Below are 15,591 nucleotides of genomic sequence, written 5' to 3'. Positions count from 1 at the left end.
TACACTGCCTGCAGTATTTTTTTTTATAAAAATAACATGCGAGAATAAATGCATTTGATATAATGTGTACATATATCTATACTATTTTGTTTATATGTGTAATGTATTTGAAAATTAAGGACAGGGTTTCTTACTCTTACTGGTAGAAATATTTAATTATATTGTAACATCATATATAGCTTTTGCTATATATTCCACATTTTTTGATGTTACTCCTGCCATAGATATTCTACCATCTTTTGTCAAATAAATATGATAATCATTAATAAGCTTCTCTACCTATAAAGTAAGTGGAACCAAAATTAAATTATTATATTTTATATATATATATTACATATAATGATGAAAATAAATAATAGTGGATGTCATACCTCATTAGGATTAAGGCCAGTGAAACAAAACATTCCAATTTGGTCTGTAATATGTTTCCAATCACGGGTACTACCCATTTTCTTAAGATTATCATGCAACTTTTGACGTACAGATATAATACGGTTAGCCATTGTTTTTATATCAACCATCCATTGTTCTCTCAATGGGGCATTTTCTAAGATTTCATAAGCAATTTTGGCACCATTAATTGGTGCATTAGAAAATAGTGGTCTAATTATAAGCTTCAATTGCGAAAAAACACGATTTGCTTCATCCTTGTTAGCACAAACCATTGTAAATGTTCCCACACGTTCACCTACGATGATCAATAATTTTTAAATGTTTTCATATAGCCGAAATGAGATTTATAAACTTGTATATTAACCATATAAGCCCATATTTTTAGCATATGATTGAGCCAGAGCAAATTGAATTCCTTCTTTTACAAAGTGTCGAACACCAAAAGCATCTCTATCTGTATCACCTAAAATTTGCACAAAAATATCCACTAGTGAACAAATTTTCATGTATTATTAAAAATTAAATTATTAACTTCTTATATGTTGTTTTACCTGTGGCAAACCCTTGATATGCCATGTCCAAAAAAGGGAAATGTTCTTTCTTTTTTACTAATTCTGCTAATTCTTTCCATTGTTCTGGTTTAGGATCGACACCAGTAGGATTATGAGCACATGCATGAAGAAGAATAATGGATTTGTCTGGAATTTTCTATAGAATACAATATTACAAATAGAATTTGTAAATATAACCAATAAATAATCAATAAATACAATATATTATTTATAGTATTTATATACTAACATATAAATTTTCTAAAAGACCTTTATGGTCTAATCCACATGTTTTTGGATCATAATAACAATACTGTTTTACTGGAAGTTTAGCAAATGTAAATACTGGAGCATGGTTTCCCCATGTAGGTACTGGTAAATATATCTCCTTATTGCCAGTAAAAAAACGTGTGAGAAAGAGTCCTCCAAGAGAAAGTGCTCCTGTACCAGAAATTGTTTGAGCTGTAGCAGTCTACAAAATGATATCAGTTAAATTGTGAATTATAAAGAAGTTATATAATAGCAAAATTAATAACTCAGTGTGCTATTGATATAAAAATAATAAAATATTAACCATAACGAAATTGCACGGTTGGTCTTATGCCTTATATGTACAGTCAGTCATAAAAGTCTATATACAAGTATCAAATTTTGTGTATCTGACTTGTCAAAGTAATTAAAAACACACCTTGTCACAAATTTATTTACACTTAAGTGTAAAAAGTCACACTAAATGTATTTAGTACATTAAAGTATTTCTAAAAGGGATTAGAAAAGCTAAAACATTTAACTCACAAAAATCTTGGAATGAAATTACATTACAAATTACAAAATTTTCAATTTTATTATTGCCAATGAGATACCATTATTGATGCAGAGAAGGAACCTATATGATATTAATATAATATTAAGCCTACTATTTTTATGATTTCATATATGTATAGGAGATGTTTGTAATATTTGTATCATTTCATATTTTTTTAAATTCTTTTTTCTTAATAGAGGCGAAAGTAAATAAACTGTTACATTTTAACAATATGTGTCTTAATGTGTAAAAAAAATGTATATAGCGCTAACATTTTTACTATAATATTTTATATTCTAGGGGTATATATATAATCTTGTGATTAACTATAGATGTGTATTTCTGTGTATATCCACATTGTGCATGCATGTGTTTTTAATACACGTGTTATGTTTAAATTACTTAATATATGTTTATTTATTTGTTTATGCTTCAAATTCAGGAAACAATTTTAACTGATGAACTTTTTTCTTAAAGAATATATTTCACATGTAATACTTACCAAACCTTCATCAACAATATTACTATGTTCACCAAGTGCTAACTTAATACTAAGTTTACAAAATTCTGCATTTCCCGCAATTGCTAAATATTCTTTATCCATATTTCTACTTCTAATTCTTTCTTCTGCCTATAATATATTTGATTCAGTTAGATTAATGTGAAAAAGTAGAAATATATATATTTCCCAAACATAATTGCTTTATAATATATACCATTCGTACACTTGGCAAAATAAATGGTTTAGTTTCATCATCTCGATAAGCACCAACTCCTAAATTAACTTTATTTGGATGTGTATCTGCTTTAAATCTTTCTGTAAGACTGAAAATTGGGTCTGGTGGACCCATTTCTATCTGAGACCACCATGAACTATAACACACAAAATATTTTAATATTAATTAATTTCAATTAAAGTAAATCTTAAGAGAAAAAAAAATAAATTATAAATCAGTAAATATTAATAAATTATATAGTAAATTTAAAGTTTTTAAGCATTTTAATTAAGTTAGTTATCTTATCTATCTTATGCTTCTTCTTGAGAAATTCCTGATCATTAATAATAAATTCTATGATTATTAATAATTTTAAATAATTTTTAAACTATATAATTTATAACTATAAATTTATAATATAATAAAAGGTTAAAAAGTTCAATTAATTTTTTAATATAAACTTACCTTATTGATCTAACATTGCTGTTATTTTTAAATAATTTGCATGCAAATGGAAGTCTAAATAGTTTTTTACTTTGTGCCATATTAATATTAATATGTTAGAATACACTACATTCACCGTATGGATTACTTTAAATTACAGATATACTTATACTTCAATAGTTTGCTGATTTGATGTACAATATACAGATGCTTATTGTCTATATAGGGTGTTCCATAAATTTGTGCCCACCAAAATGTAGCCCGTAAATAAAAATAGGGAAAAATTTGATATGAATGCTTTATCAAAAAATTGTAACAACTGATAATAATAAAAAATGAAGTATGAGAAAAATGATAACAGTCTTATTTTTATCGTAGTACAAAGTATGAATAAATAAATAATGTCTATATTTCATATTGATACAAATTGATTTACTAAATTAAAATTTCATTTGTTAAATAAATTCAATAGTTTATACTCCATTAATGAAATATACTCCATTTTTATTAATAAAAGCCTAATATTATTCCATTGTTACGTATTTAGCAGTTATTTAAGAATCTGCCTCAAGTTGGTTGGTGCACGTAAAGCGCTAATCCTGATAGTAATATGCGCAAAAATTTAAGAGAACTACTACGATGTAAAGTTATTACTTATTATAACTTAATTATCTTGAGTTGTTGAATTTCTACTACTTTTTTGTATGAACTCTGTTGTAACTGTTCTTTCCAATCGTGGTCCTCCTTTTATTTTGTCATAGGCCAATAGTAACTTAGATTCTGTCCCATTCATCGATGACGATTCATCTTTCGATTTCACTTAAATAACAAGCTTTTGTAACATAGGTATACTCCGTTGTTGGACCTAGGAATATGTTACAAGGAAGAAATATGTAGAATCTGAATAAAGAGAAAGAGAAGACAACAATAATTTATGTCCCCCTTACAACACAAGATCAAGTAGAGTATTTTCTAAGAACCATGTGTGATTTAGTCTAAACTGCTAATTTGTTACGTTTATCATTTCCTGCCTTTTTGTAATCCTTACTGTGATAACTTACATAATATAGAGATAATATACACACATAATATACATACTTAAATAATATAGAGATATATCTCATATTTTATATACGTACATATGTTGGATATTCATATCGTGAATTTTGGTGTAGCTGAAAGAATGAACAAAAGATTACAATAACAAATGACATTGATTAACTGTTATAATTATAAATTATCATTGATTGCTATTTGTAATCGCTCGTTAATTTGTATATTTACATATTTGTTGCTGAAACATAGAACATTTGCTTTTTAACAATATAGATATTAGAATTAGATTTTTATGAATATTTTTTTCCAATTCATCATAAATTCCATTCAAGTATTGGAAAGTTCAAATCTGAGATCACAAATTCGCGCGTTCAATTTATATTTTAAAAAGACAACTTCATATTTATTGACTATGTTTACTCCATGAAGTTTTCAAATAACGCTGTTTTAATGTATTTCTATTTCTGTCTTTCAATCTGTTATCTAAGAAATGAAATTGATATTTGTGTTAGCGTTATCTAACTTACCAACTATGTATGTAAATTAAACGATAGTGAACATATACGTTACGTATGTATATAACACGCAACTAAAAAGAATAGAAATCAGTTATATTTGTACCAATGTATTATTTTTGGATAAAACTCATTGTTAAACATTCATAGGAAATTGACTTATTATTAAATTATTAAATATTTTCGCAAAATTAATGATGACTTGAGCATGCAAATCTCCAGTTTCACGATAATCTTATAAAACTTAACAAGTTTAAGATAAGGTTTTATTTTCATTTTTCATTACTGATCTGCTATTAAAACTTTTAAAAATAACATGTCTAGCTTATATGTTTTGAGTATATGGGAACAAGAATAATTACATACGAACAAAATTATTTGATGAGAAATGCAAATGCAAATACCTTTAATTCAAGATGAAAAAACAAATTCATCTTGGTCAAGGTAATTAATCTATATTAAGACATTATGAAAATAATTTAAAAGAATCTTTGAATCTTTTTACAAGATTATTTTTGATGTTTGGCAATATAAGCTAAAATTATGAAGTAAATTTTAGGAAGGAGAGACAAAAATGGTTTCTATCATTATTATGTGGTACTTGTCTCATATATGCTACAAGAACATCTGTTCCTTTATTAATGCCAATTATAAGTAAAGAGAAACAATGGTCCAAACCAGATTCTGGAGTAATATTGTCTAGTTTTTTTTGGGGTTATACATTAACGCAAGTTGCTAGTGGTTATATTAGCGATAGAATTGGAGGACAAAAAGTATTATTGATCTCTGCTCTTGGATGGTCTATGACAACATTTTTTATGCCAGAAGTCATAGAACTCTTTTCAAAGGATGATACTTCTGTGTTATTAGTAGCAGTAGTGAGAACGATAAATGGTGCATTCCAAGGTATTCTTATGAAATTACTAACATAAATAGCTAAAGTATGTAAAAGATGTTTGTTCTTTATATATATATATATTTATATATATATAAATTGCATATATTACAGGAATGCATTTCCCCAGTATGATTAGTTTAATAAGTCAACGATTGCACGAAACAGAAAGAGCCTCATTTTTTAGTTTATTAACATCAGGATCCGCTCTTGGCACATTGCTCACTGGATCTTTAGGTTCCTATCTGTTGGAAAATTATAACTGGGTAGTAGTTTTCCAAACATTAGGTATATAAATGTATAATTATGTGTTATTTACACTAATATTAACAACCTTATTAATAAATTCACAGTGTGATTTAATTATACAAAAATATCTAATTTGTTATCTTAGGAGGTTTGAGCTTGGCATGGGCCGTGCTATTAAGTTACCATACCCTACCTTTTAAGGAAAAAGCAGCTTCTACTAAATCAGCTACTAACTACTCTTTGCCTTGGTTGAAGCTTTTAAAAAAACCTCCATTCTGGTAATCATTGTGCATGGGATCAATTTGAATTCAGTTATCATAAGTCACACAATTTCTGACACAAATCTTAATATAAAAAGTATATAAAGTTATATGGATTTATAAAAATATTATGATTACAAATTTATAGATGTATAAAGTTCACATATTAACTGTTATTTTCAGGTCATGTGTAATAGGTCATGCTTGTCAAAATAATTGTTTTTTTGTATTACTATCCTGGATGCCAATGTATTTTCATGATACATTTCCAGAAGTAAAGGTAATTAATTATTAGGTTGTCTTAAAAGTTTCTTTTGTTGTTTTATAAGGAAATAATAAATACACAACATTTTTTGTTTTATATTACTTTATTGAATCTTTAAACAAAATGGATCATACATAATTAAATAAAATTTTATAGCATTAGTTATGTAACATATTAAAAATTCTCTTTGTTATATTTAGGGCTGGGTTGTAAACATGGTGCCATGGTTGTCTATGTTGCCTTGTACATTTTTTGGTAAAGCACTTTCTGAGAAGATAATAAAAGCAGGGTATTCCATCACAGTAACACGTAAAATAATCGAAACAATATGTTTTTTAACTGAAATTATAAGCTTATTATTTTTAGGTAAGTATAGGTATGTATAATAATGTATGAAAAAATTAAATAGTGAAATTGATTTTAAAACAATTTCAGCAAAAGTGGAAACTTTTCAAAGTGCAATAATTTGTCTTGCGTTTATAATTGGCGGGTCAGGTTTTCATAATAATGCAATTGCAGTAAATCCTTCAGATCTTGCACCAAAACATTCCGGAAGTGTATTTGGATTAATGAACACTGTTGGTGCTATACCTGGTATATATAATCATAAATTTACTATTGCAGTAATAGGAAAGATGATAGTAAAAAAGGTAATTTTCAGGATTTCTTGGAGTATACTTTTCTGGATATATATTACATGTAACGCACAGCTGGCCTGTTGTATTTATATTCATTGCTATAATAGATGCATTAGGATGTATAGTATATTTATTATTTGGTTCTGGTCAAGCAATTATATAAAATGACATCCAATTTATTGTTCTTTCAGTTTATTGTGAATACACCCTATCCTTAAAATTCGGTACAATTGTGTAAATTTTAATTATCTACGAATAAAACAATAACATTAATTAAGTTGTGTCAATATTGCGAGAAGTTTCGATAGTAATACAAAAAAACATTCGTGCATGGTTTATATGTATATCGGTTAACTGATAATTTGATTTTATTTAAAATTCCATATTATTTTATACATGTTACGTTTAATTAATCATACTTATAAAAATTTTAAATATAGTAAATATCAATAATATAAATTTAAAAGGTTAGCACTGATTCAATATAAAATCATACCTAATGAAGGAATATAATAATAATGATTAAACGCGATATCTATGATATGTCTATGTATGATTTTTCAGAGTATAATACCAAAACATAACCGATTATAATTTCTAGAACGATAATTTTCTACCAATCGTTACACAATATTTTACAGAAATAAATGTTACCGTATTACGTCAAATAGTGAAATGTTCTTTTAATTGACGATGAATAAAAACGTAGCCAATGTGATGGTTAGTAAGTATATGCGATTGCCACCTACATGAAAATGCCTCTTTATCAGAGATTGGAGCAGCAAGTGCCTGATGCCTTTTTTAACGCGAGCATGTGAACGGATCTCGAGACTCGACTTTTCGACTTGGAACATCTCGTGAGAATTAATGTACGCAGTAGAGACAATTGCAGAGGTGGAATTTTATTTTTAACGGGACGACCGTGTACTTGTTTACGCGAGGTTTTTGATGAACGTGTGAGTTGTCCGTTGACGCTTGTCGTTTTCACCGATCATTCGGTCGTGCCTGCCTCTGCCTGCTGCCGCGAATGTGGATACTTCATAGTGTGCTGTACTGCTGCTGCCGCCGCTGTGCGTTTGAAGTGCTCCCTACGGCTGATCGCCTTTGGATTTTAAGTCCTTCACATTCGTGAACGCTTTGAAACTGGTTCGTTATTGTACCAGACCCCGCCGTGATTGTCACTTGATAGCAACACCCGAGGCGCCAAAGCTGTCCGCATCGGCGCTTTCTTTAGCCCAAGTGGTATCAATGTTGTCTGGCAATGGTGTGTAAGGAGAACGTGGTATCATGGTTTGGGAATCTGTCCAGGTAATAGAAATATTATCAGTTTCTTCCCTAACTAATGCCATATTCTCCTTGTTCGGAAATGGATTGTTATAGTTCTTTTATTCATAGCGCTTCTTTTCGTTTTCAACTATGACCTCTTCATCCTTACCAAATTTCGAACTAACCAAAAAGAACATTCCGCAATTTCATCTTAATTTTATGTCAGAAATTAACATGAATGTATTGATAAATAAGAAATTATATGGATATTGATTTTCATTAATGTTTAATTTACCCTATTATCGATATATCACTTTTCTGTTTATTATACAGGAGTACCAAGTATGGTAGCAACTGTTTTCCTCTAATTTCGTGTGTATTCAAGATATTATAATGAATTAATAATTAAATCTTCTTATATATATTTATCTTAAAATGATAAAATACTACATATATTTCATATTGTTATCAACAGTAGCATCATTTACTTTTCCTGTTGAATATGGATGTTAATAAAATCTTATAAAGCATATTATTAAAAATCTATATATTAAATACCATATTATAATAGATTGCGTGTATACTTTAATAAGGATTATAATCATATAGGCTGTAATTAAATTGTTATTCTGATACAATTTTATAATTTAGTTAATTATAGTTATAATAATGTTGAATAATCAATATTAATTTATTATATCATTTTATTAGATTATTTCTAACAAATAATATAATTGTCATTTTTATGAGAGAAAGTTTTAAAAGAATTATATATTTTAGCATTTTACGTATAAATATAAACAGTATAAATTATAAAATACTACAATTTAAAATTAATATATTTTCATTCACAGATAAAAAGTTATTCAGAATTAATTATTTTTGTTGATATTTTTGATAATATTCTATAACAATATCCAATCATTTTCATTAACTATATACTTTTATGTTGATATTGCATAAATATATTTTTATATTTTTTAAGATATCAGTTACTTACTCAAAACTATTTCATGCTCATGACAAATATTTTATTACAAATAAAGAAAGAAATATTTGTGATTAGTTCATTATTATAAAAAAATATATTTCTATGTGTGCAGTTATAAACGCATCGATGTCATGTGCACGTTACTAAACATGTGCCTGCCGTTTGAAGTACGATACCTTGGCACTTGTGTAGAGGATATTGGTAAACGGGACTACAATGATCTCCGTGACACGGAACATCATGCAAACAGTGCCACTGATCTTGCCGAGTTAACAACCTTAGGTGTGGCAGATAAACGCACACGAAGGAAACTTGCGCTCTACATGGCATTATTACATTCTTGTAATTATGCATGTGCTGTAATCTTGTACAAGAATTTGTCAAATTTTGATTACCAAGAAATCTCTAACCTATTAAATGGGACCACCTTTACACCGGATGATCAACCACTTGAAGAACTGCTCTTATTGTATACAATGGCTTTAAATCATCCAGCATTTACATATGAGCAGAAAAGTGTCTTCGGTAACATTTACATAAAGCTTCAAGAAGAAGAAGCTCGTCTGAATCTTTCAAAGTTAAATTCATCTTACAAACAAACACAAGTATGTATAATCTTCGTGTGTTGAATGCATTTATTTATTTATGTAATTTGTAATCTAACTAGTATTCTAAATATTGTCTAAATATTTCATAATAAACTAAATGTTAATTTATATCTGTTTTAACAATAGGGTTGCGCGCCATGTATGAATACAAACGAAAGATTAATAGACACAGAGATGCAAGGCAGTTGTATGATGGCTCCACCGCCAATGCAAACTTATCATGGTAGTTTATAATATGATATATGCGTACATATATGTATAATATATATGAATATTAATATTTTTTTACATTATCTGTAGGAGAAATGACAATGAGAAATAATACCATGGTAACCGGTGTTCCCCCTGGTCTTTCCATGCCTCCACCTGGATTATGCCTGCCAACTCCAGAACAAATGCCAATGGGATCAGGTGGTGCAACACAGTACCTTCACCTTGGCTTTCCATCAGTAAATCACATGCCACCATGGACAGGTCAGGTTATGATGGGGAATCAGCTGATGTATCACACTGGCGACATGTTGGCTTATCCACCTTCCCCCTTAGTCAGCCGTCAATCGTCACCATCCCAGTCTCGATCTCCTAGTCGCAGTAATTCCCCAATGGGTCGCAGAAATAATACAATGCCGCGCACCTCTTCACAAGTGACTCAGTCTACTTCGAATACCTTGACATCAACGAGTGCCTCTAACAGTCAAACAAGCATCTGCAGCTCAAATGCCAATTCCCTTCCACCACTTCCCACATTGGGTACGAACAGAAGTCATCCTAGTCAACCTCCATTGCTTCCATCACGCTCTGTTCCCTTGTCTATCAGCAGTTCTACTACTTTTTCACGACATAATAGCGTCGAGAATACTCCTTCTACCTTAATTCCGGCAGCACCTCAATCAAAACAACCTCCACCACCACGACTGCGATCTTCAATTTCTGGTGATTCATTACGAGAAACGTTAGGAAAAGAAATGCCAAATTTCAAAGGCAACTTGCAGAATTTTTCTCTCGACGAGGTGAGATAGTAAAGTTTTAAAATAGTTTATAATCACATAAAATATTTCATAATAAATTTTACTTTATATTTAGTATAAATATATAATAGAATATGTATGTACATTAATAAACATGATAATATGTGATATATTGTGCAGATCCGAAGAATGAGTGATGAGGACTTGAGAGAAATAGGATTAACACAAAATGCAGTAGGGCAATTACGAAGTATAGTTAAGAGTCAAACTACTAACGGCTTAAATCAAATTTCTACTGATAAAAAATTAGATAGTACTAGCAGCACAACACACACAGTTGTAGATTCAGTTGAAAATGAGGTAATAATTAATAATCTATACTTGATATATATCAATATATTGTTAACTTTCATTTAATCAGTGAAGGAAAATAGATGCATAACATAAAATTTTTATTCAGGCTATACCGGGAATGGAGATGTTGAATGATAATGGAAATCAAAGCAGTAAGTCAATGCCGTTACAGGAACAGCATCCAGCGATGCATCATCATCATAATCATGCAGCTACACCTAATTTACGGCGATATCCTATGCCACCGTTAGATCCTACGCAAATACAAATGTATCCTGCTCCGCCACCGATGTATGCTGCACAAAATGCACCATGCTATGCCTGTCTTACATTACCTGTCGCCGGGGTACAAAATCGATATTCAAGGTAGGAAAGAAAGTGTACAATTATTAACATTTATCAAAGTTGATTTTTGAATTTTGAATTAACGATGTTAAAATATTTTAGGTGCAATGCTCAACACGTATATTGTTTAACACAATTACAAGCCTTGAGGTTAGATCCTGAAAACAGCAGGCATTGTTCACAGAGTAGTAGTTCTGATAGTACTGGTAGTAGATCTCCGCCAGAGACTCCTCCGGCAGCACCGTGGGTGAGCGGCAGTGAGAGCAATCCACCGCCAGTTACTGATCATCTTAGTTCTGCACCGGTACATTCTACAAGTGCAGTATCACATCCAGTATCCCAACAACCTATACAATCGGGCCCGGAAAGGCAACGTACTAGAAGAAATCAGACACATGTAATGCGTCATAAAAATCAAATGGTGAATGGCGGTGGGCCACCGAATCTTTCACAATGCGTTTCCTTTCCCACGCCACCTTCGCAGTCGCAGGTCACGTATCTGCCGCATGGTCATTTTCCGGCTTTGAGACCGAGTAGTGGTATTTATTCTAACTTCTCACATGGACCGTATGCAAGACCAGCTTATCCGACCACGTACCAACCGAATGGTGAAATGATGTACCAATATCCTGGACATCCATCCTCAGGAGGAACACCACCACCTCCACCGAATGCAGCCGCGACACCTGTTCAGGCACCGTATATGCCACCTACTCCGATTGTTACATATGCACCAGCTGCCGTCCCACCAACGAAAATTTCGTGCTATAATTGTGGCAGTAGTAGTCATCTTGCAGTTGACTGTAAAGATCAAACCATGGAAGATCTTACCAAAAAAGGTAACTTAAAATTTATACTTTTATGTAGAATGTCACTGTTTATAATTATACGCAAATAAAAGATGGGTAATGTACATAGGTCTTTTGCGATAAATAATATTTTTTCTCTTATTTTTACTTTCAGCTCAATACCGCTTAGATTACAGTATAATGAAACAACCTGGAGAGTGCCCAAATTCTGACAAGTGATCCCCTGCCGCGGACCATCCAGCAATTTATCATTATCATCATTACCGTAATTATTGTCACCATCACTGTCATTACTACTGTTACTACGATGCCGCCACAGCAATACAACCTAAATACCGTTCAAAAGATGACTGCTATCGCTCCTCATGCAAGTTTTCGGTGATTTTTGTAGACATCCCTTATATTCAGGATGACGATTTTTTAACCGAGGAAGTTTCGCGATTTGCGGTACCAGGTATACTTTTTACAAGTTCTTATTTATGATAGTAATTCTTAATTATGTAAAAAGATGTCGCGTCATGTACAAAGAGAAAACTGGGAGAAGCATAACGCAGAATGCTCTTATCTATGTTTTTAGAATACATTTTGAAAGGTTTGTGTTAGGTACTGACTCGTGTCTTACCAATGATACGTATGGACTACATATAAACACATATACATACATTCACACACACATTCACAGCACGCCTCAACCCAATTTCTCACTATTTCTCTAGTAACTAGCCATAAACGAAATACAAGAAAAAAGAACGCATTGTGCTCTGATTAGATGAAACTACCATGTTTGACTATATTTATCATTGATACTTTTACTTCTACTAGTACATTTACTATCACTATTACTACTATTACTATTAAACTATTACTATTACTTCTATTATCGCTACTGAGCCACATTTTTATGTATACATATTTTCTCAATTCTTACGTGCGCAATGTTTGAACGAGTGCAAAAGTGAATGATGACAACAGAGTAAAAAAAGATAAGATAAAAAGAGTAAAGGATGAATGCACATAAGAAAGAGAGAGAAAAGAAAACAGGAAAGAAGAAAAAAGGAAGAATGAAAGAACAACAAACCATAAGTGTTCGATCGTCTAGCTGCCTTTGCGCTCCTGTGTGTATAAAACTATAAATATACGCCGCTCATCACTCATTTATTAACTTATGAATAGTTAGTTAAATAACAATAATTCTCATCCTATTTATATAAATAGTCATGCAATCACGTGCAACTTAAGCAATTTTATACGAGTTTTATTGATCGCCCATCTTTTTTAAGTGTAAGCAATGCGTTATATACGTTTAAAATCTCGTTAGTAAGTAATAAACAAAAGAAAGAATAACGACTTGAATATGTACTAGTGTTAGGTATGAGTGGAGTGGCAATCTGCGTTGAACTCATCTTGTCAACAAGTTGCTACTGCATTTAAACCAATTCTTAATTAAACAAACACCGTTAGTGAGTGTCGATCTAATTCTATTAAAGTGTATAATTTGGTAAATCTTTGTCTAGTTCCCATACTTACGATGACTTATAATTTTTAATCGTAAGACTCTCATACTATGCATCTGATCTATATGAAATAGATCCTAGATATTTAAAATAGTAAGGACTGAAAAGATATAAAAACGAGTGAGAGTGAGTTTGATATGTGTGATTTTAAATACACATGCATTTAAAAACTTCCTTTCAGTAGCTTCTGGATATAAAGAATTCTCAGGTGTCTTTTTTTTTTTGGTTAGTAATGAATTATTTGGCAGCTAGTCAATAGCCACAAACATTTTGGGATTAATATTTTAGAGCTGTTATTTTGCAGTGATAAAAATTTGAAAAGAAGAGACAGTTCAGAGTTGATGATTTTCATGTTACCTTTGAATCTGATTTAACAATTTTATTAAGATGATGATAACTTGCCCTAATGGTATTGTTTTCACATATTATTGTATATAAAGTGAAAGTCGTTTTTTATTTCTAAACAATACTTTATTCAAATTCCAAAGAAAGCCAAAAATTAGTTGGGAAAAGTCAAAAAAATATTATTCATACTATATATATATTATAATCTTCAAACTTCTGTCAATTTTTTATAAGAAATTCGACTGTGTCGTAATTACTAGAGTCTGATTCGGTGTTTAGGTAACATTTATTAAAAGTGCCATTTTTGTTGAAACACCCAGTGTCTTCATACCGGTCTATTAAAAAAAAAAAAAAATAAAGGTTGAGGTTTGTCTTGCCGTTAGCATTAGTCAATGATGATTTTTAAAAACTACCTGAGAAAAGTTTCGAAGTGGCTGTGACTGATGAAGAGTGTGTAAAATTCATATTAAAGCTCTATGAATATTTTTTTTTAATTCCATAATACAAAATAATCGAATCCTGGTATTCGCGAGTACTTTGTTTTTGAATTAATATCAGTTGTAATTGGCAGGTATTGCCCAAGCCAGATTTATGAAACACAAACAAACACATTTTTCTATTTTACATTTTAAATACAGATATGTTGCTTGACAAGAGCAAAAGAAAAATAGCGCAAAAATTTCGTGTGTTTGTATGTGATTCGTCTACGAAACAAAGGAGTCTGAGTTTACAACATATATTTAACAAAAATATTGTAAATCTCTCAATTGAATTTTTCTGATAAGGTCATCATTTGAGTCATAAATTTGAAATTTTCGTTCGCGGACAAATTTCGTTTTCGAAATTAAATATATTATTGAACTATTTTTAAATATAGGTCCAAATGAATGTGTTTGCATCTTGCTAAATAATAACAATTCATTGTTGACCAAATGGTATTATAGTCACGATTAGTCGTGCTAGAAGCAGAAGCAATAGTATTATAATTATTAAAATATAACACTTTATTGCTGTTTACTAACTGTTGACATTGATAATCAAGGGAATATGTTTTAGTATATCTCAGATGTATGTGTCATTGGCAATAAGATGAATGCGATATTTTTTCTCTTAACTGTTAAGCAATACTTCTTAGCATAACAACAGTACATGTTTTTAAAAGTGAATATTGTATAGTATTAGTGTTGTAAGCAGCAATAAGGGAGTTCTGTAATTTTGTTGCTAATCTGCAATTATATATAAAAGAGAAGGATCGTTTTAGCAATAATGTCATATTTAATGACATAATATATTACGTAGTTATTTAACAAAAAATTCTATTATAAAGAATGTAACCAAGGAATTGTCGTTTTCATTGCATCGACTACATTCATTTTAATGTATTTCATCAGTTTGATATGTTCGGTTGAAGCGATTGAAAATTTTATGGAAAATATGTATCTCCTAATTTTTGTTCTTATTTGAATTTTCTTAAGAATATTGTTGTTGATAATAATTAATCATCGTCGTGGAATGGTAAGGAATTAGTTTCATTAGCTATATCATTGTAGGAGGCTGTCTGCTTTGAATCAAGACTCCTTTGTTTAACAAGTACCGTTAAGTAC

The 15,591-nt window shown here is 30.3% G+C and overlaps 3 protein-coding genes and 1 long non-coding RNA gene across 5 annotated transcripts; 2 read left to right on the top strand and 2 right to left on the bottom strand.

The window, feature by feature from the left end:
• Positions 1 to 16: 16 nt before the first annotated feature.
• Positions 17 to 3,132, bottom strand: LOC100748683 (aspartate aminotransferase, mitochondrial). Its single transcript, XM_003486082.4, has 8 exons — positions 2,931 to 3,132; positions 2,466 to 2,622; positions 2,252 to 2,380; positions 1,195 to 1,416; positions 945 to 1,101; positions 758 to 856; positions 372 to 688; positions 17 to 279 (listed from the first exon to the last, which is right to left on the bottom strand). The coding sequence occupies exons 1-8, from the start codon at positions 3,008 to 3,010 to the stop codon at positions 157 to 159; spliced, it is 1,284 nt and encodes a 427-aa protein (XP_003486130.1). The 5' UTR covers positions 3,011 to 3,132; the 3' UTR covers positions 17 to 156.
• A 1,277-nt stretch (positions 3,133 to 4,409) lies between these two features.
• LOC100748565 (solute carrier family 17 member 9) lies at positions 4,410 to 6,966 on the top strand. Of its 2 annotated transcripts, XM_003486081.4 has the most exons (8): positions 4,410 to 4,924; positions 5,040 to 5,386; positions 5,490 to 5,663; positions 5,770 to 5,902; positions 6,068 to 6,164; positions 6,350 to 6,515; positions 6,585 to 6,743; positions 6,811 to 6,966. In XM_003486081.4, exons 1-8 carry the CDS (start codon positions 4,869 to 4,871, stop codon positions 6,948 to 6,950), a joined length of 1,272 nt encoding a protein of 423 aa, XP_003486129.1. In that variant the 5' UTR covers positions 4,410 to 4,868; the 3' UTR covers positions 6,951 to 6,966. The 2 variants fall into 2 exon arrangements, with proteins under 2 accessions (XP_003486129.1, XP_012250196.1); XM_012394773.3 differs by having other exon boundaries at positions 6,585 to 6,966.
• Positions 6,855 to 7,529, bottom strand: LOC112212040. Its single transcript, XR_002945828.2, has 2 exons — positions 7,284 to 7,529; positions 6,855 to 7,036 (listed from the first exon to the last, which is right to left on the bottom strand). It is a non-coding gene; the product is annotated as an uncharacterized LOC112212040 (long non-coding RNA).
• A 15-nt stretch (positions 7,530 to 7,544) lies between these two features.
• On the top strand, positions 7,545 to 14,342 carry LOC100748325 (zinc finger CCHC domain-containing protein 2). Its single transcript, XM_003486079.4, has 8 exons — positions 7,545 to 8,095; positions 9,157 to 9,649; positions 9,779 to 9,875; positions 9,953 to 10,662; positions 10,801 to 10,980; positions 11,081 to 11,340; positions 11,422 to 12,158; positions 12,283 to 14,342. Exons 1-8 carry the CDS (start codon positions 8,049 to 8,051, stop codon positions 12,345 to 12,347), a joined length of 2,589 nt encoding a protein of 862 aa, XP_003486127.1. The 5' UTR covers positions 7,545 to 8,048; the 3' UTR covers positions 12,348 to 14,342.
• Positions 14,343 to 15,591: the final 1,249 nt, after the last annotated feature.

The sequence above is a fragment of the Bombus impatiens genome, unplaced genomic scaffold (genome assembly GCF_000188095.3).
Source record: "Bombus impatiens unplaced genomic scaffold, BIMP_2.2 scf_0099, whole genome shotgun sequence".
Classification (NCBI taxonomy): domain Eukaryota; kingdom Metazoa; phylum Arthropoda; class Insecta; order Hymenoptera; family Apidae; genus Bombus; species Bombus impatiens.
Note: the sequence above shows the minus strand (reverse complement) of the source record. Positions and strands in the feature narration are given on the sequence as shown.